Source organism: Strigops habroptila, chromosome Z (assembly GCF_004027225.2).
Source record: "Strigops habroptila isolate Jane chromosome Z, bStrHab1.2.pri, whole genome shotgun sequence".
In the NCBI taxonomy this organism is placed as follows: Eukaryota; Metazoa; Chordata; class Aves; order Psittaciformes; family Psittacidae; genus Strigops; species Strigops habroptila.
The window spans coordinates 11,765,779-11,793,472 of record NC_044302.2 but is presented as its reverse complement, the minus strand read 5'-3'; the positions used below and the strand labels follow the sequence as shown (position 1 = coordinate 11,793,472).

Below are 27,694 nucleotides of genomic sequence, written 5' to 3'. Positions count from 1 at the left end.
CTGTAAGGCAGCTATGGGCTATGACATTTACCTGCTCAAGGGAGATAGGTGTTCAACCACCCAGTCCTCAACAGGTCATTCTCGGGAAAAGAACACTGTAACTAATTTGAACTTCTTAATCATGCACATCTTTAAACAATCATTGTGCTAATATGAGAAAGAAAACCTCCAGTTTTTACTGCACAGAGATACAGCTCTGCACTCTGTGAGGACTTTCAGCCTCTCAAAGATCTTCCTGTATCCCTTGCTCCTCACTTGGTATGTGATAAATACTGATGCCTTGTATCCTCTGACTTCCTGCAACACACTCATGATTTACTCTGGGGTGCAGGCTCCGGCTCTTTTCACTTACTTCGCTCATGGACCTGCTCTTTACCACAGCTACAGATCTTGCCAACATCTTTATCCACAAACACATTGTACCTATCACAGTTCCCTGCCTTACGTGGAATTAAAAGCAATGACAATTTTACCTGATCAAGAACTCTAAGTTTGGGCTTCATTCTTTCTGTGGTAATTGTAAGTGGAATATTCTATTTATCCTGTTTCCATCATACACATATATTTTCATTTTGCTTGGAATGTTTCTCCTCCCATGCTTTCCAAATTTTTAATCAAGCGCTGCTCCCTTTGAAATACTAATCCCGCCAAAATTTTTTATTTTATTAATATTTTTTTCCCAAGCACTGTGGTGCTTTTCCCTTCTAATTTTTCAGTATTAGCATAGGGGGGTTTTTGGATGAATTGGTGATTTTTGGTGAGGTTTTTTTTTTTAAGTACTTGCCCATCTTACTCCAGCCTAGTAATGCTATACACCCCTATATTCTGTATTCTCTCTCACTGGGAGTCACGAGACATCAAATCAACTTTGGTAGAAGCCCTATAGCTGAACTTGCAGGATTCACGTTTTCCTTGAATCATACTTGATTCCCATCTGAATTTTCTCATGTGGTAATCCTTGATATTAGTTCAACACTATCTCAGTTTTACATAGTGGGTGGCCTCTTGTTTTCTAACCTGTATGATTGTGACTTACATTTAATCAGAAAATTAAAATAATTAAAATATTCTTGACATTCATCAACCTCTAGATACACATAACTGTAAAATTTAATTGTTTAAATATCTAATTAAAATATACATAATTGCTATCCAGTAAAGGTTGTTTTTTGGTCTACCTCTTACTGAAGACATGGTGAGCAGAACACGTGTGGGGGACTAGATTCATTCATAGCTGGTTTTGATGGAGAAGAAATCAGCACAAGAAGTGCATTGTGACATTTCATGTGCTAGCTATATCTCATCCTTTTTAAGGTGAGACACAGATACCATACAGCCGTTTCATATATTGCCAGTCCTCCCATGGGAGGGGGGAAGAGCAGGAGGCAGAGAGAAAAGTATCTAAATCTTAATGCAACCACAAAATCACTTTCTCAGCTCGAGAGCATGAATTGCCCTCATTCATCTCAACTGACTTCCAGTTCTTAAGCCTAATTATGATGTATAACACCCAGACTTTAAAATAATTATGTTTGCAACTGTTGGCCATCTTGTGCACTCCCAGCAATTGTGCAAGTGCCAATCAAGTGACTTTATGCACCACTTGCCAAACAACAGGCAAAAATAGCCACAGATCTACCAGCTCTTGGCACATGTTATTCCTGTGTAAAACCTGCTTGTTGATTAGTTACCATCTATGAACAGTGGTATAAACCTTTCTCTATAATTACCAGAGGCTCCTCTGTGTACGGCCCTAACTCGTACACCCAGCCCATTAAATACAGCAAAACTTAGCAGGCAATGCTGATATCTCTGGATTGAGTGGCAATAGAATTAAGCCCTAAATGCTAATACCTTCAGCTTGCAGGATAAACACATTGTCAGAACACAGTCCAGTGTACAGGAAATAAGATGTTAACATTTGTAAATATAATGTGGAAGAGGCTAACACATTCTGTTACTGCAAATATCATAGAATATAATTAAGGCATGGTGCATTTCAGGCATTAGAGAGAGATGATCCAGAGTTCAGCACGGAAAAGATACTGAATCATTTAGCCACTCATTTTGTGATTCCTTAACATTTCTGTTTCTTAGTTAAGTCTCACTCTTCTTAACTCTTTTTAAGTTAGTAGTTTTGTTTGTTTGGACAAATGGCTCCAAAAAGGAAACAAGGTGGATTTTCTTTCCTGCAGACATCAGTAAGCTTATAGGAGCCCCTATTCAATAGGTTCTTTTGTTTCCCCTTCTATATTACGCAGACAGTCCCTTGCACGTCACGGTCACCCCATGGTGCTTATCATGCTGTACTCTTTCTGAAGTCCTTTTCTATGCCCCCTGCCCCTCTCTTCCACACCAGGATCACTTCTCCAGGACTCAAAGCACACATGCTTCAGTGACCTTCACATCTCCACCACTCTGCATTGCTCTCTGTCCTCCAGATTGCAATCTAACCTGCCACCTAACTTCAAATTGCTTCAGCATACACATTTACAACACCTTTAAAAAACAAAACAAACAAACAAACAAAAAACATCACAAAAACCCAGAACAAACAAAATGTTCCCCAAACTCCACAACCAAACCAAACAAAAAAAACTCTACTTCATACTGAACTCTTAATGTCTATCCAGGTTTTTTTGTCTTCATTATCAGACAAAATAAGACAGCCAAGCCTTGAGTAAAAAGCAGATCAGTTTAACTTATAAACACTATACTGACAATTTAAACTTTGCTCTAACATTTTAGAAAACCTGTAATCCCCTCTTCATGAATTCCCAAATCCTTATCTTCCTCCAACCCATTTCACCACAAAGCAAACAACCAACCTTTTAAAGACACAGCCAACAGAGAATAAACCCTGAATTTCAAACTAAGCCATTTGAAAAAAACAAACTCACTTGTTTTCCTGTAAAGTTAACCCTTTCATGCTCTCACAATTATCCTAGATCCACCTCTTTTCATGAAGTGGGATTAAATGCATCACAAAAGCTTTCAAAGAACATCCTTTAACCAACTGTGTTTTGCTGTGACAAAATGATTGAGCAATCCATATCAATATAAAAAAAATCTCTTCAGTCTACAGATAGAGATACATGGAGAAGACATGGTGATGTACAAGACACTTCTTTCAGATGTTAAAGCTCTCCTCTTGGTTATCTCTAACTTGTAATCTTTACTATCCTCATAAATTTGGATACCACTCAGACTACCTCAAGAGAAGAAGAATTAACAAATAAATATCTCAACTATCACCACCTTTCCTGTATTAGAAACACCACCAATATATATAGTTATTAATTATTTAAAATAAATTAAAACCCAGATAGCCAAAATCAAAGGCTCCATTATGAACAACTGTAATTGAAACAGATATTATAATATATAATAGGAAATAAGTCTAAGACAGACACAAAACCACCTAATACCACAAATCATCTGGTGCATACTGAATAGCTACTACTAACAGATCCCCACAGTTAACAATGATCAATGTATAAACTGACAAGTCTCTTGCATCTGATTACTCCCCAAATAAAATAAATGTTATATAAAAAAAAAGGGTTGCAACTACAGAAGAAAAACCTTTCCCAAACTACTAGCCAAAACCAGAGGCTCGTAATGGGATTTTTTTTGGCAAAGTTAAACAAAAGGCAGTGGAGTGCAATATATTCACCATCTCTGGAAGGGAGCTGGCACAACCAATCATCAGCAATGTGAGAACTCTAACAGATGACGGAAGAGGGCAACCGAGCAGCCACACGCCAATGTACACATGCACACACACTGAAGAGGATTACTAAATTAATTAGAGAGGCAAGTGAAAAAATAATCTGAAATTCAGAATGCGCTCAATAGTATGGAATGGTGCTACCGGCCTATTTTTACCATTGGCAACAAGAGAGGAGGAACAGCTAGCTCTAGCAGGAGCAAGTGCATTATGATACAACACAACATGAGCATTATAAAATGCGAGATGAATCTCAAGCCCAGAGGCTCTTTAGCACCACTCCAAATCACAACTCTCTGCCTTCATTTTTCTTCTTTGCTACCATTCCACTTCTTCTCCCAGTACTTCTGACTTGATTAACCCTTTTTTCTCTTTCTTGTCTTTTACTTTCCTATTTTCATCGTGTCATATCACATTCTTTAAAAAGCATCTGAGTAATAACAGCAGAGATTATAGATTCGTGCGAGGTGTCCCTGCCCATGGCAGGGGGGTTGGAACTATATGATCTTAAGGTCCTTTTCAACCCTAACTATTCTATGATTCAGGAGTCACATTTTCTGAAGTACTCTGATGCTGCAAAGCTCCAGTTGTTTCTGATAAGAAACGTTATCACTTCATTGGCACCTTTAAAATCTGGCCCCTGATCAAAAGTTACAAAAATCATAAATCCTAACCTGCTTTGAATGGTCTGAATTCAAGTGCTGTGAATTTGTTTTTCTTCAAATAACTTTCCACAGAAATTCAAGTATAACAAGCCTGAAACACACTTCCTGAAATACAAGCTTCATTTTAGCTTATTGGGAATTAGAAAAGGTAACAGTTGCACACTATGCCTAATTTTTTGTATCCCTTTCTGGAATAGTGAGTTCTCTTATGCAGTTTAACCACTTACGGCTTTCTCATTAACCTGGCCTGTAATTATGAAATCAATTTTCAAGAACTTTTTTGGTCTTTCTACAAATCTGCACTAGGATCACTGATCTTTCCACACAGTACATATAATGTGCTACCTGAATGTTGCAGCACTAACATATGGTACAGTTGGTTATAACTATTTTACCATCTGTTCTATTTGAACTCTAACCTTGATAATCCCATATCAGCTTTTCCTGCTAACTGCTGCAGTTCTTAAGATTTTGGCTTCTACTTACCCTCTTAAAATTCAATTGCAGCCAAAATGCACAGCTGGATTATATGCTGCTCTTCAGAAGCCTTTGCTGCTCCCCAGGTGACTTAATTTGGTCAGGGTCTTAAACACAGAATCCCTACAAAACTATAGACACTCTTTTTTTTTTTTTTCACTTAATAAGACAAATCAATAACCAGAACATTCCTTATTCTGAAAAATATTGCTCAAGATCCTGCTATATTCTTTACCTATTCATTTATAAAGCACTTGGTTTTTATTATGCAATGCATCACCTTCAGTAGAACTACAGTAGACTCTACTTTCCAAGAGCAAACTTCGAAGTTTTCAGCAATGTCCCCCACAGTGCTTGACTCAGTCTCTAACCAACTCACACTATGAAGCACCATTACCGTAACACCTTACCATCTTGCTACTGTGCATACTCATAAAAATTAAACAGTAGCATCACACTGAAAAATAAAATGTCAATTTTATGGCAATAAACATTAAATTCTCCCTGAAGTTCAGAAAACCAGACAGATTCTGTCAATTGAGAGAGGACCTTTAGCACTTCTGTAATTATTGGTGGTGGGGTTGGTTTTGTGTTTTGTTTTTTTAAGACTTGCATCCCATGTCATTAAGTTCTATTTCATATTCGGAAGTCTAAGCTTTAAACTCTACGGATTGCCAGAACACCTCATCTGGCAAACTGCTTTCAAATATAATGTCTGCCTTGTTTACAAAAACTCACAGAATAGCTACACAGTAATTAAAATCCATGAAAGACCATGGCTTTGGTGTAATTTATACATACATACAAAACTACTATGTACACACAGACATATGGAAAACAAATATATATTTAATAAATACTAATGATAGCCACAAGAACATATGCACCTCTAGTTTTTATTATATGTAAATAAAGCATTAGCACTTGACAGTACTAGTTCTTGTGGATGATGAAATTGAAGAAAGAATCAACTATCACCAATTACTGTTTTACAATATCTAGATTCAGCTCCAAATATTAAATCATAACAGCCCAGTAAATGTCTCTGACTCATTATCAAATGAACCAGACTGTAATGCCTACACAATGAAAGCTACATTTGTAAAGAATACCTTTGTAAAATGATTCAACTTTTAAAATTAGTCCCTTCTCATTAAAAGTACTTGTATCTTCTCCATTTTGAAGCATCATATCATTCTACAAACATTTCCCTTCTGATTTCTGTTTAGTATCTGAACAAAAGGGGAATTCAATTTTTTGAATGTGTGAAATCAGTTCATGAGATATAATTTTGCTTTTTCACATGAGTAGTTTAAATATGTTATTCAATGTTATCTTGAGGCACAAACATACGGCATGTAGGTTAGAGAAGTCAAAACTACATACTAGTCTGCTACCTCAAACGTCTTTCAAAATATGCATGTGAAGGATATCATAGAAACTATATGGAATTTAGTTGTAATCAGGATCTATTATACAAATAGCATATAGTGACTATAGAGTCCCTGAATACACATATATAATTCCATACATATTTTCCAACTACACAAAAGCATCTATATATTATAGCTGTACTTGGGGAAGGGAGAAGTACTTCTTTTCTTTTGGAGTTTATGCTAAAGCAGCCTCCTCCTTCCCTACACAATGCAAGAGAAATAAAAGCTTTAACGGGTAGCAACTAGAGTTTACACTTCACCTTTCCACTACAAATACATTAGGACATTAGCTCCGCTCCCCCACTCCCCTCCTCCCAATTCTCTTTTACATTGAAATATTTCCACCTCTGCATAAAAATTACTCTTATTATGCAGTTTCACAAACTCTCCTAGGTTGACACCCCAGGAGCTAATCCTGATTCACAAAACAAAAACATCTAATTACCCCAGCTGCATAATTCATTGGCCCATAAACAAAAGGTGGCCAACCCATGATCTTATCTGACAGGCTCTGAGAAGCACATGGGGGAATCTCACTATGGGAGAAACACTGGTCAGGGCTGGCGGCAGCTGCTGGGCTTTGCAACTGAAGGTCAAGTGCTCCACTTGGGTGTCTTGGTCTCACCAAGGAGAAGGAGGGCAAAGGACAGGATGCTGCCTTGCAACCTGGAACTTGTACACTTGCAGGCAGTTAGTCTGTCTTTGGTTGCTCAGTCTGTCTGCAGATAAATCATTTAACGAGAGGTTTCTACCTGAGCTGTGATCCTCCACCGCTTCACACACTGCAATAAGCCACATGCACTTTGTGATTAACTGAATTGCAGTAGTACTGAGCAAGAGAAAATACCTGAACTGGCAATACTGTAAGTATATACTACAGGTTTGCTTCAATTGCATTGAGAGGCAAGACTGTAATTTGAAAATCAGATATTGCTCAGATGCCAGAAACAAAACACACTTATTGAGTATTCCTTACTTTGCATCTCTTTTTCCTACAAGGCTGATGAAAAGCTACATACGTTCACAATATCCTGGCAAACTTCCCAGCAGAAACAGAAACCTTTTACACTGTCTGAAGAGAATTTCTGCAGGACCTTTCATTATTGCTTGTTTAATTTACCAGAGCTGCTCTTAAGTTCCATCTAACCTTTGAAAAACAGCATCCTGTTTGTTTTCATGATCAAGTATCTGCAATTCACTGAAGTACAAATGAAGAGGAGACCTGGGTGACTTGGTGCCAGCAAAACACCTTATGGTCTCCCATGAATTTCACATGGAAAGAAATAATTTTTAAAAGAACTATGAATTGGGCTCTAACATGCAACATTTTACCACACAATAAAGACTAAGCCAGAAAACATTTCAATTCTCAACCATGTTTTTTATTCTGTGTTGTAACAAACATGAGTGGCAGAAAGACTCGTCAACGCAGTGGCTAAGGCACTATTCATCTTTCATCTCCCACATCCAGGCTAGAACCACTTGGCAATAGACTCACTTTCTCACTAGAAATGTCATCATGGAGCTGAGAAACCTTTTTGCCAAACATGTTTTTGAAACAGATGTATTTTTGCTACACATTTTATCTTTGACAAAAACGTATTTTGATAGAGAAAGTTTCATTGCAAATTTTTTTCACCAGCTCTAATAACAAGAAGTCAGACTTTTAGGTTCTAAGCGGAGAAAGTTGCTCGGACTGTGCCTTGCTGATATAGAGAGGAGGTCTCCCTGGTAAAGCAATGACTACTACTGTAATGGGTATATATGAGTATTATCCATTGCTCTGTCCTGGTTTACCTGTGTTTACCCTAAAACAATATGCTACAGGTCCCTTCTGACTGTGGCATTCAGAGCAAGGCTAAAGATGGGACGAAAACCTGCCTCATCCTCCTCAGCTGGTCTTCACAGCGATGTCTGAATGACTGCTTCACGTACTTAAGTAGTAATTAACAACAGAAATGTTTAGAATAAACGAGTAAGGACAGGGCATTTGAAAAAGAGTTAACAGATGTCCTTAACATTGCTGCTGGCCTAATAACATTGCTGCAGTAATTTATGTGATGTGGAGTTTATTTAGCTGCTGCAAACATACAGGGTTATAATAATCATAAGCAGGTTGCATTAAGCACAATACATCTTGGATACGTAACATAGTGTTAAAAATAATCCCAGAAACATCATGCCTTAAAGATATTACATGTGCAATATCTTCTATAATCTGACTGTGAAAAGCTAGCCAGAAAGCATCTTTCAGGCTTAAAAAAATTATTAAAAAATATAAAACCCCAGACCTGAGAATTGTCTTACAGATAATTTTGCCTATATTTTGGGATAGCAAACACGCAATTCAAACATCAAATCCTGGCATACTTCAGTAAGCTATCAGCACAGCAGTGCTGCTTTTTTTTCCTTTGAAAAATGAAAGAATTAAATTCAAAACAAACAATTTCAATTTAACACCAAACTACAGGATAACCAATCTTAAAAATGTCAAATTGTAATGGATCTTAATACCCATATAAAACACAAAAATAGTGGCATTGTTCCTTGGTAATGCATAGCAACCTTACAGAATTTCAGTGAAGGAGAAAGAAGGGAAAAACACCTTATTACTTCTAACTCCTGCGAGCCATTTTGGTCTCCAAAGGTTTTAGACTGCCTCAGGCCATGTGTCTGCAGTGTTTCGGGAAATGACTTGCCTTCGCACGAACACTGCTATGTTCTGCAGCACTGCTGCCCCCCAGCATCCCCGCTCAGTTTCTATTTAACTCTTCCTTACCTGTATCAGCCTTTTTCCCCCCTTTTTTGCAGCAAGATTTCAGAAGGGTTTTGCTTAAAAAAAAGAAAAACACACACAAAGCCACAAACAAAACCCCTCTGCTTTTCCTGACAAGTTTTCTTAGAAACAAACAGGACCAGAATTTATAAATCCTTGAGAGAAAGCAGAAATCCATTTTAAACTAAAATATTTGGAATCAAAACTAGTTTAACTAGCAATCATCATGGAGCTCTGAAGTTTGATATTGCTCAAATGTTTGTCTGTTTTACCTCAGTTAACAATGAAAAGGTAGACAAAAAAATCATCAACATACTCATAAAAAACAATGGCACTACTAAAATCATTCACCTATCAGTGTATTTAGATTTTTAATTACATTCCCAGCACCACATTACAGGCTATGATTAAGTCCCTGGATAAGGCCTCAAAACTATTAACTGTTTTGTCTTAGCTGCAGTGTATCAGAAGTAATAAGAAATAACCCATCTAATATAGCAGGAAAGAGAAAGACTTAATTCTCCCTATATTTTTTTAAACTCACTTAGAGATGTTTTGCGCTTCCCTCTGTTTTTTGTAAAGATTCAAGGCAATGCACTGCAAGCTATTTTGCTTGATAGCTTTTTTAAAAACCTCTAGAAAATTCTTAGCCAAGGTCACTACTGATTGACTCAAAATATGACAGTGTATGAGGCTACTAAAATATTCTGTTCATCTCAGAGGTTTAGTTAAGCAGTTCTAACTAAGAGGAAAATCAATATAATACTTCACAGTGAGGAAGAAAATGGAAGTATAGCAGTTAAATGGTTAATGCAATTCCTAAGTGTTCAGCAATCATTGCAATTTAGTGCCATTTCGATTATTACACAATAAACAGACCATGTTGTCTGGAAGCAAATTTTTATGAGTATAGCTGAAGGGGTTGCAACTTATTTAGCTGCTGAAACTCTAAGGGAAAGAACACTTCTGAATGCTAACACTACAGATCAGAAATATACAGGTACACTAGAAAGGTTATTTTTAGGTCACTACTATGGTAACTAACCACACTGACCTTTAAAATTAGTATGCAGTTCAAGAAAAATGAAGTTCAGTAAAATGTTCTTTAAACAGGACCATTTTAATAAACAATATTGCACATCCTGACAGCACAATGTCACTTTTTACAGCTATTAATTTTACTTTTGTATCACAGCATCATAATATAATGTATAAGGACGTCATGATGCAGAACGGACTAGGAGAAAACATGCAAACACCCAGAAAACTGATTAAACTATCAGTAATTTATGTTTAAAGAATTAAAAAAAAATGAAAATTAAGAATAGCTGTATGTATTTTTGCCATTTATTCTATAAAATAAAACTGCTAGCTGGAGATGGTCAGATTTTCCTATTATGTGAAGTCATGGAAACATTCGTAACTGGAATACTGAAAATCAACCTACTTTGTCTCATTTTGTTGAAATACAGAATTTCAAGTGGATTTCAAACGCAAACTCAGTTATGCAATTTATAAATTCAAACACAAACAGGTGAGAATGGTGTTCAGGGCAGATGAGATAAATGGCATGAAATTAAAAGTGTATGGTTGATGGCAGCAGGGACTCAATAAAGGAAACAATATTGTGAACAGAGTACCATTAGTACCAATGTACTAATGTTTACTTAGACAAAACATCAATTAGAATCACGTTTTTAATAAATAATATATTATGTGTCAGTCCATTAGGTAAGAAATGGAAATCAAATTTTGGCTGGTCATAAAGGTGTGCTGGCAGTTCAACAAAACCACCATTACAGAGAATATGTTAACAAGTAGTATGCTGAAACTTGGAAAAATCCAATTACCCTGTCAACTTACAATCATCAAACACAGAACACAACTGCTCTAATTTCATTGAGATTAGTCTCAGCCATATTTGAAACAGTTTATAATGCTATATCAAATGGCTGATTGTAAACCAGATGTATAGTTAGAAAATATTATATATACATACACACATATATGTCTAAATGTGTGCATATAGGAAAATACACATAAGCATTTCAGTAGAGGTTATATTATAGACCTTTTTTCAAACTGCAGCTCTTTCAGAAGAACAAAAAATTAGTTTTAAAAAGGGAAAATTACACCTGCATTTTTCCACGACTCAATATGCTTCTGAATAACACTGCTCTTGAAGTGACTTTTAAATGGCTGGATCACAATTTCTGTGAAAAAGGGGAAAAAGAATCTCTACAGCTACTGGGATTCTAGGTCACCAGCACATTTTTCCTGTGATCCCTGAATACTGTATTATACCTACATTTCTTTGTTAGTCACAGGCAGGATAGATGGATGCTGGTCAATTACTAACTATATCCACCTTTAAGCCCCATCTGAAAATGAGCTCCCTTACAATACACGCTCTACAAAGACACCGCAAGAGACAGGCACAATTAGCAATCTGAAAAAAAAAAAAAAACCCAGAATGGATGGTAAGCTGTTCCAATGTCTCTACAACCAGGGAACCTCAGTGCAGCCATAGGAGTGAGCTGGTCCACTTCCCCGGGCCGCCCAGGAAGCTGCAACTCATGGCAAGTGGATACAAACCTGTGTCAAGGACTATAAACATGGATAGAAAACCTAATCTTATACACACTGGGTTGAATGTTAATGTAAATGTTTTCCAGGTTAAAAATTAAATTGAGAAAGCACAGAAATATACATCTAATCTGTCTATGGTTTAAACCAAGGCACCCAAGGTGAGCTGATTTCTCTCCAATGGTGCTCATGGAGCTACACTAGCAGCCACACTCCTTGTGGGTTTTTTTTCTATTTAATACTTACAATACCTTTTCTTACTAAAATAAAAAATGAAGCAGTTTATAAACATGTAGTGACATGGCAACGGGGTCTTGTTTCCAAAAATGTAACACATAATCCTAAACTTCACTTTTCTGAAAATTTAAGACCTGCTGGTTAGCCTCCCCCTCTCCATGCGGTAATTTTGCTGATAGTAAATAATCAAAATTGTCATTTTTTGAAAGCCAACCAAGTCTCTGAGCATTCTTCTTGACATCTTTTCAGCCAAGATTGCTTTTAGCTGTTGGCCACTGAATGAGCTTATTTAAGGAATGGAAGGTTGTAAGTGTGCCAGCCAGATGAGAATGCTAAGCAGGAAGAGAACAAGCTAACACAACAGGTAGACTGCCTGTATGGAAAAGATTTCCCCCACATTAGTCTCTCATCGGCAAAGACCACCAGCAAAGACATTCTTTCTGTTGTACTGTATGTTACAATCTCCAGATTTATGTTAAAAGAGATCCAGGTTCTGACAGGTTATTTTTCATTTTGCTACTTGACTGGTATTTACACAAACAAACCCAAATTTCAGTTAAAACAAAACAAAACAAATGCTCATGTATGTAGTCATTTAGAAGTAGGCTTCCACCAATATTACATTTTCCAGTCTGACATACGAGAAACATGAAGCAAAAATAATTACTGTGACTCTAGGAAAAACAATGGTGATTAACTACACAGATTTAGCTTTAAAATAGAGATTTCACTGCAATACCATCGCCACATACAAGTATCCAGCTTTAAAAAGAAGGTGCTAATTCAAAGGAGACAGTGGAGGGAGGGTTTGCGTGTATAAATATATATTCTTTTAATCTATTTAGTCTGCAAATCTATTTAAAATACAATAAAATGAGAGGCAGGTCTAAAGACAGAAATATAAGACTGTCAAATGAACAAACTTTTTCACTCTGCAGTTTTTATTTTATTATTAGATGCTATTCCTAACTTGTTAAAATTGATCAAATAGAAAGCTGTGAATAGAGAAAAAATTAAGCCAACTAGAAAAGTGTGACTTGGATTTAATATTTTATAATTGCCAAGGGACATACTGAGATCAATGAATTTTTGCCCGAGATGAACGTCAGAAAGAGATGTACTTCAGTCTTTTAGGGAACATTGGTCTATTTAATTCTTGTGTCTGATGCATGTGAAATATGCCTGTCTTGGCCTTCTTTCTTGCCTTAAGGCCATGCTGGAGGCAGACATTACCACTTTTAATAGGCCGCCATCTGAGGAATGGCAAGGGATCCAATAACCCATCGACTCTAATGGATTTGCCTGTTTATTCACTTACACCTTTTTTGCAGCTAATTTTAGTTTTGCATGCTGAGTTGTTTCACTTTAAATTAAATGAATAGAAACAAAGGGGAAAAGACTGTGCAGCTAATAAACCATGATTATTTTCGAAGTTCTTCGCAACAGGATCCTCCATATACTAAGGTATATCACTTGAGAACAGATTCACTGCTGCGATTTCCACTTGTTGTCAGAATTAACAAAGCTTCTTTTAAATTTAGTGAGACAAAAAGTAGGTTATTATAAACTCTTGCTTACAATGTACTAATGATTTGCAGCAGTCTAAAGCACCCAGCTTCAAATCATTATGAAGGCTATGAGCATCTTCAAAGAATAATACAGGTAAAGTTAACGATTGTACAGTATTATCACCAACAAAAATAGCATACAGTTTAATCTAGCCCTTCATCTATACTTTGAAGATCATATGTAATACTTAATGCACTACTTTCAAAACAAATGGAGCCCCTCTAGATAGAGGAACTCTGAGTAGTAAAAATTTTCACTACATTTGATCCTTAGGAAAAATATTCATTACAGGCTAAAATTTATTAGGGGATATAATCTCTATATTTGGATTGCATTAATATTTTGCTCCTTTACAGAAAAGTTCTTCCTCCCTGTCGTTGGGAGAGCCTCTTGTATCTCGCCCTCCACAGCTTGCGGGTCCTCTGCAAAAGCTACTGTTCATCAACCTCTTTTTCCAGACCCATCTGTTCAGGTGCTTTGCTTTTCTCAGGAAGGCTGTAAAGAAACTATTCAGGGTCCGTCCCTGTAAGCCTGAGCTTCTGCTTTCGGTAACAGCTTTTTTGTAACAGCCTTTGTTACAAAGAAGCCTCTTCTCCAAATCTGGTTGAATCTCACCATCCTCAGTGCTCAACCAGTCTCCATCAGTTAAGAGAGCAGTGGACAACGACCAGGTGTCACCTGCTTATGACAGGTCATTTGCTGAAGCTGTCAGGAGCCTTTGTGTCCCCACCCCGGGGGAATGCATCCCTTCTGGGTACCCCAACAGCCTTTTGACAATTGTCTGCCCTGAGGAAATCACTGTCAGCTTTCTGGCAGCAAGTAATCAAATTCAGTCAGGAGTCACCTTTCGTTTTTTAAAGGAATAAAAATAATACAGCTTCTACTTCTGGAAAGAAGTAGACTGAGACCAAGTTCAGTCCCAGAGGTAACCAAAATACAGTACCTCCAGGGTCATCGCAGAAACGACTCCTGAACTGTGTCAATCCTCAGAGACTCCTACTTCACTGGTGTAAAAAACTTTTCTATTACAAAATCGCATAAAACATAGCAGCACTTGGTCATTTGTTTCCTCTTTGTGGCAGAAATCTAAGTGTGTGATGCCTACAAGAGAGACTAGTATCCTGTAAGGTTTGTTAAGCAAATTGCACGAATATGGCTACAAAAACCTAATATTAAGAGCCAAAAACTTGCCAGCTACAACTCTGCGCTGCTCTGTGCCACAGCTGCCAGGAAAAGTGGAGGTGCATGCAAAGATGCAGCAAGTTGTCTGCAGTTAGAGGGGGGCTTGTGAACCCCTTCATTTAGAAAAACATGCTTTATTAGGAAGCTTCTGCCCCTGTAACACAGTGTCTGCAGCACTAAATAGCAATAAAACAATGTAAAAACTCTCTTTGGACAGAAACAGATTAGAACAAAAATGGGCCTGTATCATTTAGAAGGGTCTACAGTGATACCAAGTACTAATGCAGAAGGAAAGCGAAGCAGCTACAAGCAAGCGTGGGGTTTTTTTTTCTATCTGGTTATGTTTTCTTTTAAGGGATCACTATGAACCTGGCATCTCCTTGTTTTTGCCACTAAGACTTCACCTCCTTTTATATCATTTGCTGATCTTTTACAGATTCTTTAATAACATGGTATGACATGGAATCAACTCAGAGGCTTTACCAGGGCTTTTGGGCTGGATTTTTTGTGGCTTACCAGCCACAGAAGTACATATTTCAAAGGATCATCCACCCATTGTGAGAATTAGCATCTTAGATTTGCATTCATTTCATTGCTAGTGAATCTGTTGTCTCACAATTGAGATTGAAGTGGGAGATCTTTTTCCTGACACAAAACTCTACCAGTATCCCCTTAAATACATAGCAAGAACTAAACTAAGGCTCCTCAAATAGTTTCAAACAGATCTACATACCTAAAGAATAAAGCTGTTTATGAGGTGAATATTTCTGGATAGTTACAAATTCAGCTTTCCTTCTAAAATGTTAACTCAGGCCTATTATTTAAATGTCTCTAAACCACCCAAACTAATAGGACATTTTACAAGCCCACAGACAAGTTAAAATAATCTGTCTGCTTTAGATATGTTTACATGAATCTGCAAAACAGGAGAAGTTACATAGCAGCAGAATAATTTTTTTCCCCAAATCGTATTTGTAGACCTGGATACTAACTCCCAGACACACTGTGGAAAGAAAAATGGGAACAACAGACTGAAGTTGGGATTGATTTACTTCATTAGCTGGGATTACAAGTTTAACTTACAAACCAGAGGTCAAAATTTCTCATTAACAAGGGGGCCATGAATCGCTGCAGGGCTTGGTTCAAGAGGAGACCACTCTTATTACTAACTACACATTTCAATCTGTCTTTGATGTTCTCCTTCTACCCTCCTCCCTTTTATTTTTTGGCAGAGGAGTTGATTTTAATTGTAGCTATACAACACAGCTCAGTTTGCCTGAGAGCCAGCCTCCACATCTGCAGTGAGTGCAGTTCTAGTGATATTGGGTGCAGTCCATAGCTTAGGGCTAATTTTAATGGCTCCCCTTTTCATACAAGGCTCAGATTGTTTTCCACGTGATTCCTGTTAATTTAGCTGCAGGAAAGGGCATCAGTTTTCCTTGTGAGTTTCTGATCCATACTTCTAAACTAGGTGAAACATATTAAAGAAGAGAAATGATCACAAAATGAGAGATACAATTTTTCTACTACCTCCTTAAACTGATAAAGCAAGTAATCCCACTATTTTAATAGGCAAAAGAGAAATACAAGATACAAACGGCATTTTTCTTCTGCCTGCATTTTGATAAGCCTTCAATTTGTGAAATGCTGTAAAGAAGCTCATGAAATCTCGAACAGTGCTAAAAGAGGTTAACAGAGGAATTCTTACACATCTGTATATTATACATTTTCAAAATACAGAGATTCAAACAAAGATTTCACAGTATATTTCTCAAAACAAGGAAGAGTTGTGTGCATTATGGCAGCAGATGGTGTAGCGCACCATCAAATAATCAAGTGTTTAATGCATATTTTCTGTTTTTGATGAACCGAACTGAAACAACTATAGTCAAAGGTAGAGTACTGAAACACTGACGCTGATTAAACAGCTGAAATTTTCATATATTACGTATAGTTAAAATCATAATCAAATTTGTCTCAGCAAAGTTATACTCTATACAGTTGTAACTGCCTTTAAGCACTGCAAAATTTAAAAACCCTGAAAAATTGGGCATCGTAAAATTTTATATTTAAAAAATGACACAGGTATCATTTTAACAGAAATACAGTATGATTGATAGCATTTTTCATAATTTAAACGTAGAAAACAACTGCAAAAGGTAATGGTTACCAAAAAATTTTTTCATAGATACACAGTGTCTCCTCTTTGTTTATACACACCTATTTTGACTACAAAGAGATATCATCTCCAACTTCATACCTATTTATTGTAATAATGAAAGACAATTTTGCACATGGTAAATTCATACACGCTTACGATGCAAAACCCTAAGGTGAAAAGACAGGAAAAATTAGGTAGGTAATCTTAATTGAGGACCAATACAAATTTCTATTTATTCCAATAGCCAAAAATCTCCTGTCTATTACGCAGATCTGTTCGCCGTTTCCCATTTTCTACTGGGCCAGTTTTCATTTCAGATGTAGTAACACTTGAGGGTAGCATATATTAAATCACTTTGTTTTACTTGTTTATATTAGCAGTTGCTGTTAACACTCCATTTTCCAAGTTCTTCCAATTGCCAGCCCGTGTTAAAGCATTAGAAGGTGTGCTTTTAATTCACACTTGGAGCTGAGTATTAACTTTTTTTGGTGGCCAAGTGAGTCTCCTTTTGTGCAAGTCTTCTATTACTAGTTTGTAACTAATCTGCCTGCTCGAACTTTATAAAGACCCTTTGTTTGCTTCTGGAACCAGGATTTAGGGAGATACAAGGCGAGGCGGCCTCAGTGGGCTATCGGTTTCATTCCTGTTGGCAGCACAGGTCAAGGCACTGGCCACAACTTCCAGTCACCTTTACAAAATCTGCTCAAGCGTCAGTAAGGTCTTATCAACACAGGGTGCAACAGCTACCTTCAAGTTTCAACAGGGGGTTATCTTAACAACTAGACATCTTTAAAAGGTCATTATTGCAGTCTAATTTCAAACTGGCACCAAAATGAAGGGCTGTCTTTGTGTAGGATTAATTTAAAAACCTCAGGATTTGATGTCAGTGGGAAATAACCAGCGTGGGACTCATAATGCTGCCTTCTCCTGCTTCTGGCCAGCACCTAGGGCTAATTTCTTAGGAGATGAAAACTATGACAAGCCCTTCAGTTAAGCTGAAAGCAGGCAGCAGTCCAGTAACACCCACAGGCCTCAGAGGCATCCTGTGACCCCCTTAGAAAAGTCACATTCACTTTGCTCTTGAGAAAGGAAAAATAATGCTAGAGGCATTTTGTTTTAAACCATGTGAAATAAGGAAATGTGAGGATGTGAAAATGAAGTGAAAAAAGTTAGAATTCATTTCCTCCCTTTGCAATGGCTTAGAAGCAAAACTGGTTCATTTTGAAAGTGTGTGTAAAAATCTGATACATTCACTAGTAGGCAGTGACTACAAAATGCTTAAGGTAAAATATGTAAATATGTAAAATAATCTCTTGAAAACCATCTCCTTTTGTGCTTGAAAGCATTTGGTAAAAGCATCTTTATTTCTCAGCAGCATTAACAGACAGCCAGAAAGAAAAGTTACTTCTTGTCAAAACAAAAAATAACAACAGAATTCAAGGTACTAGAAAAATATTTTGAAACAAATCTGCAGAGTACTGAAAGGGAAGAAAATTAATGCATAAATTCCTTGGATGACTTCTGCCCTTTTAGTATTAATCTGAATAATAATAAAGGAACATGTAAATTAGTCTCAAAATTTTAAACGGCGTTATTTTAACTATCATAGACTTAAGGCAAACCTAATCTGCCAAGTCTTCATTCTCATTTCACTCTAAAACCATGCCTCACTTTTCTACTCCTATTATGCCTTTTAACTATGTAAGTTAAGGATTTTTATCTCCTCCCTAAGCAGATCCAATCTCATTTCCTTGTTCATACTAAAGAGGTCTACACAAATGTACATTCAGCCTGTTTATTACATGCTACAGACTGCTAATCTTCTTCCAAAATACCCTCATTAATAAAAGGTTACACTTAGAGGACCCATTAGAATGCCCAAATTAAGAGTACATGAATACTTAAAACTTTTATCCTTTGTCCTAAATTCTTGAGGTGTATTATCAACCATATAATCAAAACCAAGCAACGGACCATTCATTAACATTGATACATCTTTCAGAAAATGCTTCACAAGTGAGGTCTCAATTCTAGAAAATGAACTCCAGCATTAAAGAATTTTGCCTTGATTTACTTTTTTTTCCTTACTTGAAGAAAAAGGAGAACAGGTAAGGAAAGCTCAGGTAAGGAACATGTAAGGAAGAAGACAGAAAACAAAGGCAGAAGATGGGAATCCTGAGTTACTGCAACACACAGGTAAGGAATGATCTTTCTAGAATAAGAGTCCTGGGATTTGGCTGGAAAAATTCATATCGCATCAGACTCCAACACAGTAATGTAACTACATAAACACCTATGCTGAAAAGGAAATAACAATAAATTTGAATTATTTTGAGACATGGCAGAATTTACACAGTCTATTTTCTTAAAAAAAGGAAAAAAAATCTCTTTCAAATTAAAAATTTTCCAACATGAATAATAATAAGTTGTAAAATAAAGTATTTGCAGCATCTGAGCCACACAGCCAGGCTATCCCACATTCATTTATGGAGAGACAGCCAACTTCCTATGTTGTAGAAAACTTCTTACTATCACCCCAGAATCAACACAACACTATGAGAAGATGACAGGAAATTTGAGAAGTTGTTAATGCCAAAGAATGACATATCCAAAGCCTTTATTCAGCATTCTCTTTTCCACAGTACTGCAGTTAAATGGATGAACAGTAGGAATGGCAAAGAGATGGTCTGTATCTGTATGAAAAGGAATTAAAACACTCCGCTGGATTTTCCTTCCCGTCATCCACCCAAAGCTGTATTTTTTCAGTAAATTGACGATGGAAGGATGCATCTTAATATGCACTTTTAATATGCAGACAACTATTAATCTTTGAAGGTATGATTCTGCAGAATTCTTCAGTCTGAAGTGCTCACTTGAACTAAAGTATTTAGCGAAATTGGCATTTTTTTTTTCTACCTAAGACAGCTATAGTTAATGGGTCAAAACATAATTTGCCTGTCCTGTTTGAGCTCACAGACATTTGTACAAGTGTCACAATCATTCATGTGACACTCGTCTGCTTTATTATTCCATGCCAAAAATAAGCAAATGTTTACAAGATTTTTTTCTCTGAAGCATACAGAGAAGATATAAGGAAGAGACATGAATAAGCGTATGCAGGGAAGCTGAATAGATACCAAAACTGCTACTTCACAATACTGTTTTTAAAGCTAAGCTTCTCCTCTCTGTGTTTCTCAATTTGTCATTAAATTATTATAAGGATCTTTACAATCAACTCAGTTATGGTCAAGCGTGCATTGGACTGTAAATTCAAATCTCCTGTCCTCCCATCAGCCATTTACTTCCTCAAGGCACAGAGAAGCCTCATGACTGGAGGAACCTGAAATATCCTGAGTATATGGGCACATGGACGACTCCTCATCAGTTGTGAGAGAGAAAGACTGAATGTGTACGCAAACTCTTTGATGGCAACTGCAGCACAACTAAACAGCTTCTTTCCATAATTCCTGTATTCTAATTTCACAGCTGCTCTTTACTGAGACTTACACATATAACCATTGCTAGAAAAGTATAAGAAAGTTAATAATTGTTAAAGGGTTACGTGATGATAATTGTTCTATTTCTCCTGAATTGCCAATACTGATTTTGCTGTGAGAGGGGATTATGGAAAGAAATGGAACACTAGAGACAGGAAAGTACTGTTACCAAAATAATCTAACAAATGCAAATACAGCTCACAGTATTAACAAAAGTGTCGAGTCTAAGACTATAGACAGATGTTAGCCTTGGATCCAGCTGTGCCGATCAAAGGCTTTATGCCCCCCAGCTGCTCCTCACTGCCCCCTGCTGAAGTTATTATCCTGAAGATCTGCCAGCTCCCTAATTCACTCCAGGCAATATCAGCCCGTTGAACCCATACCACCTATTCACATTATTTAGAATAATCCAGTTGATTTTGTCTAAAGTGAATGCACTTGCACGAACTATTCCACCGTCAGAGCTTCACAGTGGTGACCTCTGATAAGAAGTCATATGGATGGCAACTGGTGTAGTTGCTTGCATTGTGCTTGTCTTCCTGAAACCCTAGAAAACAGTCACTTCTGAAATACCATGTCCCCAATAATATAAATAAAAAGTATTATAAAAATCGGCTAAGCAAACAAAGCAATGCCTAAAACCTGATTATATTTTTTTTTTTTTACTCAACAAAGAAACCCATCTTCCTACTGAACTACAGGTAGGACTTACAATAGCACTGGTATTTGAAAACAGCACCAACAACAATGATATAGATCTCCCATAAAATGTGCACAGCACCAAAACCATCACCTTTGTTCAAATAACGCTTGTAAGAGATCACTAAGAGTAACAACTTAAACCACAAGCCAAAATATTGTTTAGTAATTCTTGATATTGAGTGAATAGTTTATGCCTGATTCAACTTTCACACTGAAACAAGCTGAGATTTTTGTTAATAAAGACAAAACTAAATATACAAATCAGGTAACATTTAGAGCCGCAAACTCCTTATGTAGCTCTAAAATAGTCCCTTTCCAATGTGCAAATGCAGTGTAAACCAGTTTTGTTTTGGTTTTTTTTTTTTTATTTTTTTCATTTTAAATTTGCAGGATAATTTTGGATCATCTTCCATTTATTTTTTGGAGGTATATTTCAAGCCACAAAACACACATTTCCCAACCTTACCAAAAGGCGCCTACTGTTACACCACACGTTAAAATGGTTTTTTAAATACTAAATACTAAGCGCAACCATAATTTCAATTGGATTTCAGCCTGCTCTAGTGACTTCTCTTTTGAGATGACAAACTGGCAGTACCTGAATTCATTACAGCCTGATTAATTATGCTGGTTTCATACAAACTGGAGACTTCAATCAGAAATGGTAACCTGTACAGTACCTGTGCAGCAGCATATCAGAGTATCAATCCCAGATCTATGCACCTTTCATTTGCTTCATGCATTCTTAGTAATAACTCCTCCCTTACCTATCAGGTAGGTCAGCTCAACTGCAACTGGTTGAACAACTAAAGGAAGAGGTTTGGAGCATTTTAGTTATACTCAATAGAATTTATACAAGATAGTAGAAGATACTGAAACCTCTACCTTATACTCTCCACTTGCTCACCACAACCTATGCAATCACCCTTTTTCTCCCCTGACTAAACACTAAACACAGCAGGAGTTCAGGGAAGAGAGGAGTGGAGTCAAATGTCAGACACCTCTTTTCTCATATAGCTGAGGAGTTGCCAAGTTTTCATCTTCTACATCTTTGGAGGTGATTTTCTTAAATTATCCAGAAACTGTGAACACCTGGCTATAATCTTCTCCTAAAGCAGGCCTATCACCAGAACTTACAGATAGCCCGAATGCAGTACCTAGAATGCAGTACTGGTTTTGTTTTCTTTCTTTCCAGGCCTATTAACATGCAAAGACAAATTAATACAAGACAAGAATCAGACATATTTGTCTAAAATACACACTCCATAATTAAACCGAGCATGAAAACAAATCAAAGGTATATATGTTCAAATAGTATTTACTGTTCCTTTACATAAAGGAACAAGGAACTTGGCAAATATTTCTTATGAATAAAGGCCCATCTTCACACAAAAGTATGGCTTATGAATAGCAATGAACAAGATAAGAGCACATAAGATAAAGTCAACTACAGTAAGCCACAAACAGAAGCAGAGCCAGACTGACAATGGAAGAATTCCCATCCTACTGGGCTATAGAGCATTCTCTATACAGTCATTTAATGCCAATGCACATCACCATTTACACTGAAAAAGACACTTTAGAGAAGTATTTTTAAATGCAAAGTTTGGAATATCTCTTTTTTTTTATATGGATAATACTCAAAGCATATTTCTCTCTACAGACTTAGGTCTCTCGTGCTTAACGTCTGAAACATGCTTGTGTGCTCTGCTGCTAACGGCGATTTAAAGAATTTGCTGTACCTACAGGATTGTATTATGGAGATCCTAGAGGGTATGACTAAAACTTGTAGAAATTAAGTTCTAAGAAAATATATAAATGTAGGTGATTGGTTAGGGTTTGGTTAAAGTTAAGAACAGGAGGTACTCCCAGGTCTGTCTCATAGCCAGTTGCCTCTAATATTGAATGCACAGGGTTGACTGGGGAATCAGGTGCTTCGGAGAAAAATAGTAATGTAAAATATTGCCATAAAATGAAAAAATACTGCCAGACCAACAGGCTTCCCTCTCTCATTTGAAGCCACCATTGTCCTGTATGAGCAAAATGGCAGGAAGATCGCCTACTCTGTCACACTTAGGTAAAAGGAGCTGGCTCTACCTGCAAACAAAATGCAGTGACAAAATACCATCTCTCTTGTTCTTCACCTAGGGATGCCACTGCATTATTAGACTGATAGACCCAGGTAACAACATTCCTCTTTTAACTATGTAAAATAATGCTGCAGCTAATACACATCAAAAGAATTTACAATTTTAAAGTGTAAGAGGAAAAAACTACAGTACCAGTTTACAAAGAAGAAATTAAAAAGAGATTCTTTATTAAATAGTATTGTTTAAATACTCAAGGCAGCTCCTCCTGTAAATCAGCTATCCAATTTCTGTAGACAAAACTCTGGTTTTTGTCATGGATAAGAGATTTAGATACAAAGAGTAAGAAGCAGTTGGAAAACATTTTGTGAATTTATTAAAACAAAATGTGAAACTATATTACTCAGTAAATGGCTAACACGTTTTTCTAAGGAGAATGAAATATAAACGAAAAATCAATTGGTTCATTTTCAATTACATGGTTGCCTTCTTTTCAGTATTTTTCCCCCAAATTTAACCATGAAAAGAATACCTTTATATGTCTGAACAACAGAGGTTAAGGGATGTTCTTAATATTTTATCAATTCTATTAGCTTATGTATGTACTCCAAAGATATAGAAGCCAGCCACAAATTAATCTTAAAAATTGCAGGAGGGATGGTATCTCTGCCAGCATCTCTCTGCTTTGCCTGGCTCAACCAATCTGCTACAGCCATTCAACCAGTTAAATAAATTTCTATAATGATTTCACCATTTTAGGCTGCCTATCTGCAAGTTCTTACTGTCAACATGAATTACTCTGTATGCTGCAATTCCGCCATCAATTGAGACAAAGTATGACTGTTGTAGTGTTCTGTTAACATGACATGCTTCTCATATATCTGTATTTCAAATGTCAAGATGACACAGCACAGCTAGGGAGAAGTGTTATATTATCAGATCTAGAAGAACAATTCACACTAAAGGGTAGACTTCAGAATAGGTAGGTAAAGCATTTTCTTTGATATGCAATCTTTAGTTGGGTGTCAATTCTGAACAACTTTTCCATGTTATGGTGTCTTTCTATGCAACTGGAGTGTAAGCCGCTTAAGGAGGATTAATCTGACACAGCTTGATTTGTCTGTTTTATGTGATGCTCATTCTAACCAGACGTAAGTCAGGTAGCTTGTCTTAAGAGCGAGACAGCAGAGAGGGGAGAAAAGCTATTAATGAGTTTCTATTGGTTTGGGTTTGTTTTGTTCTCCTGGAGGAAAATGGTTTCAGAAATTCACTACAAATCGGAATTCTTCAGTTATACCAGTTAAATGCTGTAGATAAAAATATACCTCTGAAAGCCTTAAAAAAAGTGTGTAATTTTTGTTACGGTGTATATAATTACACATTTAATGTAAAAAGCAATGATTCTCAATATATAGTCTAATGAAATAAATTAGAAGTAAATTAGAGATGATGCAGCCTTGTTAAAGAGTTATTTTGAGATTACAAGACTTAAATTCGTAATCTAAATAAAAGTGAATATATAATTTTGTAGAATCTGTAGATGGAGAATCATTTCCACAAAAAGAAACACAGCTTCACTATCTCCCACCCAGCCACTTAGTACAATTTAATAGATTTACCACAGCAGTATGTAAGGGCAGAAATATAGAACATTATGTTAAAAGGAATCTTCATCACCACCAGGATAAATGGCTTAAAAGACAATATATAACCTTTTAAAAGTTGTCTGACTGCAGTCCAGAAAAATCTTCTATCTCAGTAGAGCTAGTGTAAAAACACATTTGACTTCAGACCAACCAGGATTTACTGCTCAATATAGGCTGAAAAAGCTGAACTATGGATTACATTACATTTTCTAATATATGGCACTGTAGAAAAGAAACCCTCATAGGTCAAACTGACTTATTAATCACTATTGCTAAAATATGTACTGTGAATAACATCAGCTGATGGGCCACAAACTAGATCTAGGTAGAGATTTCTAAAGACACTTGGAACATTGAAGTCTCCAGCACATATCAAGAATGTCAACTAAAAAGTATTAAAATGTTCATTAAGCATTCTTAATTTTCATTAATTGTTGCAAACTGATCAGATGTAGAACTGAAATGCACCATGTACACAAACTATAGATATGATTATGTAGAAACCAGAGTCAACAAACTAGAATTCAGTCTAGCCTATTACTTTCAGACTTTACTCTGGACGCTTTTCATTAAGAGTTTTCTAAAGTACTGTATTATCATCTGAGTGATTTGGACACTGACAAATGCTCCAACCTGAAAATTATGATCTGGGTTGGAATGAGATCACCTGTTGTAATCCTTTTTGCCTTTAACTGAGAAAAGCCACAGAACATGCCCCATTACAGATCAAATGAATCAGCATTTTGCAATACTAAGAAGTAACAAACTGAAGATTCAGACTCTAAGTAAATAATACTTCCTCTAGATTCTCAATCAAGAAATGAGACTGTGATGTCAAGTATTTCCAAAGAGGCAATTTTTATTTACAATTTCTTCAAACAGAGCAAACCTACTTCTCATTTTAATTTTCTTGTTCAGAGCCCCTCCATATTAGTTCTAAGTTATTTAAGGTATATTATGAAATGAAAAGAATATTTGAAATCTTGATTATTTTGTTTTTTCTAACATCACTGGCAATTATTATTACTTTGACTACCTGCACAGCTGACAACAATAGTAGGAACAGTACCTACAGCTTTTCATCAGAGATTTCTTCTGTTACTTTGTATGATAAAAGCTAAGTCAACAGCAGCATAAAATTCATCCCATCTCACTGTAGCTACAGTTGAGGATTACAACTTTTTATACAAGAATTTTCTGGGAACCTAAGTTTTACCAAAAGGCAACAGACTTATGGCTGTCAATGTTATCTGGGGCGGAGGAAAGGTTGAGAAGACTAATTTGAAGCTCAGTGAAAGGAGGGAAGGGGAAAAACATACTGAACTTGTGTTTTATGTTATTCATAAAGAATTACTTATAGAGATAAGAAAATTCATTTTGGCTTCGGAGACAAGCACCAGGCATATTTTCCAGGTTCATCAGATTTAGCTCACTTTCCACTCTGTAAAGATGCTTCTTCATTATTTTTTTATTGTAATAGCATGAAAATGAAAACAAATTAGAAGAAGAAAAAGAGAGATTAATGAAAATGTTGGTGGCTTCTTTTACAGCTTAGGAAAATGCATCACAGGCCAGTGATATGGCCTGGGAAAAAAATTCCTCTGCCAAACACCTCTCCTGTAGATAAAGCAGGCTGTAGTGCTGCTGTCTTTTTGATCAAGAGAAGAAATCCCACACCAATGACTGTTTCCCCTGACAGACTGCTTGTCCTTTTTAATGTTACATGAGAGCACCAGCCTGAATTTCCCTCCCCTCAGAGCTAGTACCACTACCACTGATTAGAGATGCTAGTCTGCCTAGGGGTACTCACTTCTTTGGCCAAGGCTGTTTAACCTGTTGTGCTCCTTTTATTCCCTACCTTCTCCTTTGGAGACAGAAACTTTGCCTTTTTTATGGATCCTTCAGGATGCTCATTGTCCTAACAGAGCTTCCTCTAAATTGTTCAGTAATTGGTCCATCACACAGAGGTTCAGCTCTTGTTATCCTCCTGGCTTTGCAAGAGACTGTCAGGCTCAAAAAGACTGGAGAAATATCTCTTTTATTGACAACTACAGCATGGGCCAACACTATTTCCATGCTGCTAAAGCATTTACTATTTATAATATCTTCTACTTTCTCAAACACACTTGCAGAAAATCTCATAATTCTCTCATTTGCCCGCCCCCCCCCCCCAAACTACTGTTCTTTGTCCTTTTGTTTGCTGAGATAACTATTATACCAAGATTACTACAAACAGAATAACAAGAGCAACAGCAAAACTAGCAGTGGAAATAGGTGTACTGTACTACCACTTCAGATAGCTAATCCATGGGCCCTGCTCAAAGCTATACTAAAAATGAGAGGGTGCATTATGGTAAGTGGTTCAATGGCCTAGGAGTTGGACTCCTAAGGACTTCAACTCCTATATGACCTAGGGTTTCCATACACAGTCCTTCTAATAGTTTAAATTAATATTAGTCGACTAGGTGAAATACCTGTGTGGATTCACTCATGCTTGGAAAAGCATTGATACAAAACTAACCAGTTAGTGACACTGCCCTGTGAAACTAACTCCAGATTCCTGCAGAGGGACACCAGTTTAAAAAAGTATAAAAACTTAAAATTTATTCAAATCAGTGTAACTTCACATAGACCAGAAAGTGAGATTTTGCTCAGGAGGAGGAAAAGGAGGGGAAAACCCCAGTTTGATTGATAAGGCATGAAGACATTTCTGATACTTTTATCACCACAGTCCCTCTAGATTGTAAAAGATTTCCTTAATCTTTTGTTGTTGCCATTTTTTAACTTGTCTGATTTTGTGTTTGAGCATCTCTCCCATTGTCTATATTAAAGAAAACTCCACGCCAAGGCTGGGGAAAAGTGATTTGCAGACCTGCATGATGCCCTCACCCTCCTATTGCACCTCCCCTGCAGGAACTGGCTGCAAGCCTGTAACTTGAAGGC

General features: G+C 36.7%; 1 protein-coding gene across 5 annotated transcripts in view; it reads right to left on the bottom strand.

Annotated features, from left to right (window-relative positions):
* LOC115601377 (transcription initiation factor TFIID subunit 4-like) overlaps positions 1 to 27,694 on the bottom strand; it is a 144,969-nt gene that overhangs the window by 7,249 nt on the left and 110,026 nt on the right. The window contains exon 15 of one of the 5 annotated variants that reach the window (XM_030471299.1): positions 11,274 to 11,297. The exons of 2 other annotated variants lie outside the window; for them this stretch is intronic. In XM_030471299.1, the coding sequence (XP_030327159.1) occupies positions 11,289 to 11,297 (9 nt within the window). In that variant the 3' untranslated portion in view covers positions 11,274 to 11,288. Of the gene's footprint in view, positions 1 to 11,273; positions 11,298 to 13,966; positions 14,158 to 27,694 lie in introns of those variants that run through there. 2 more of the 5 variants (XM_030471296.1, XM_030471297.1) reach the window with 2 other exon arrangements.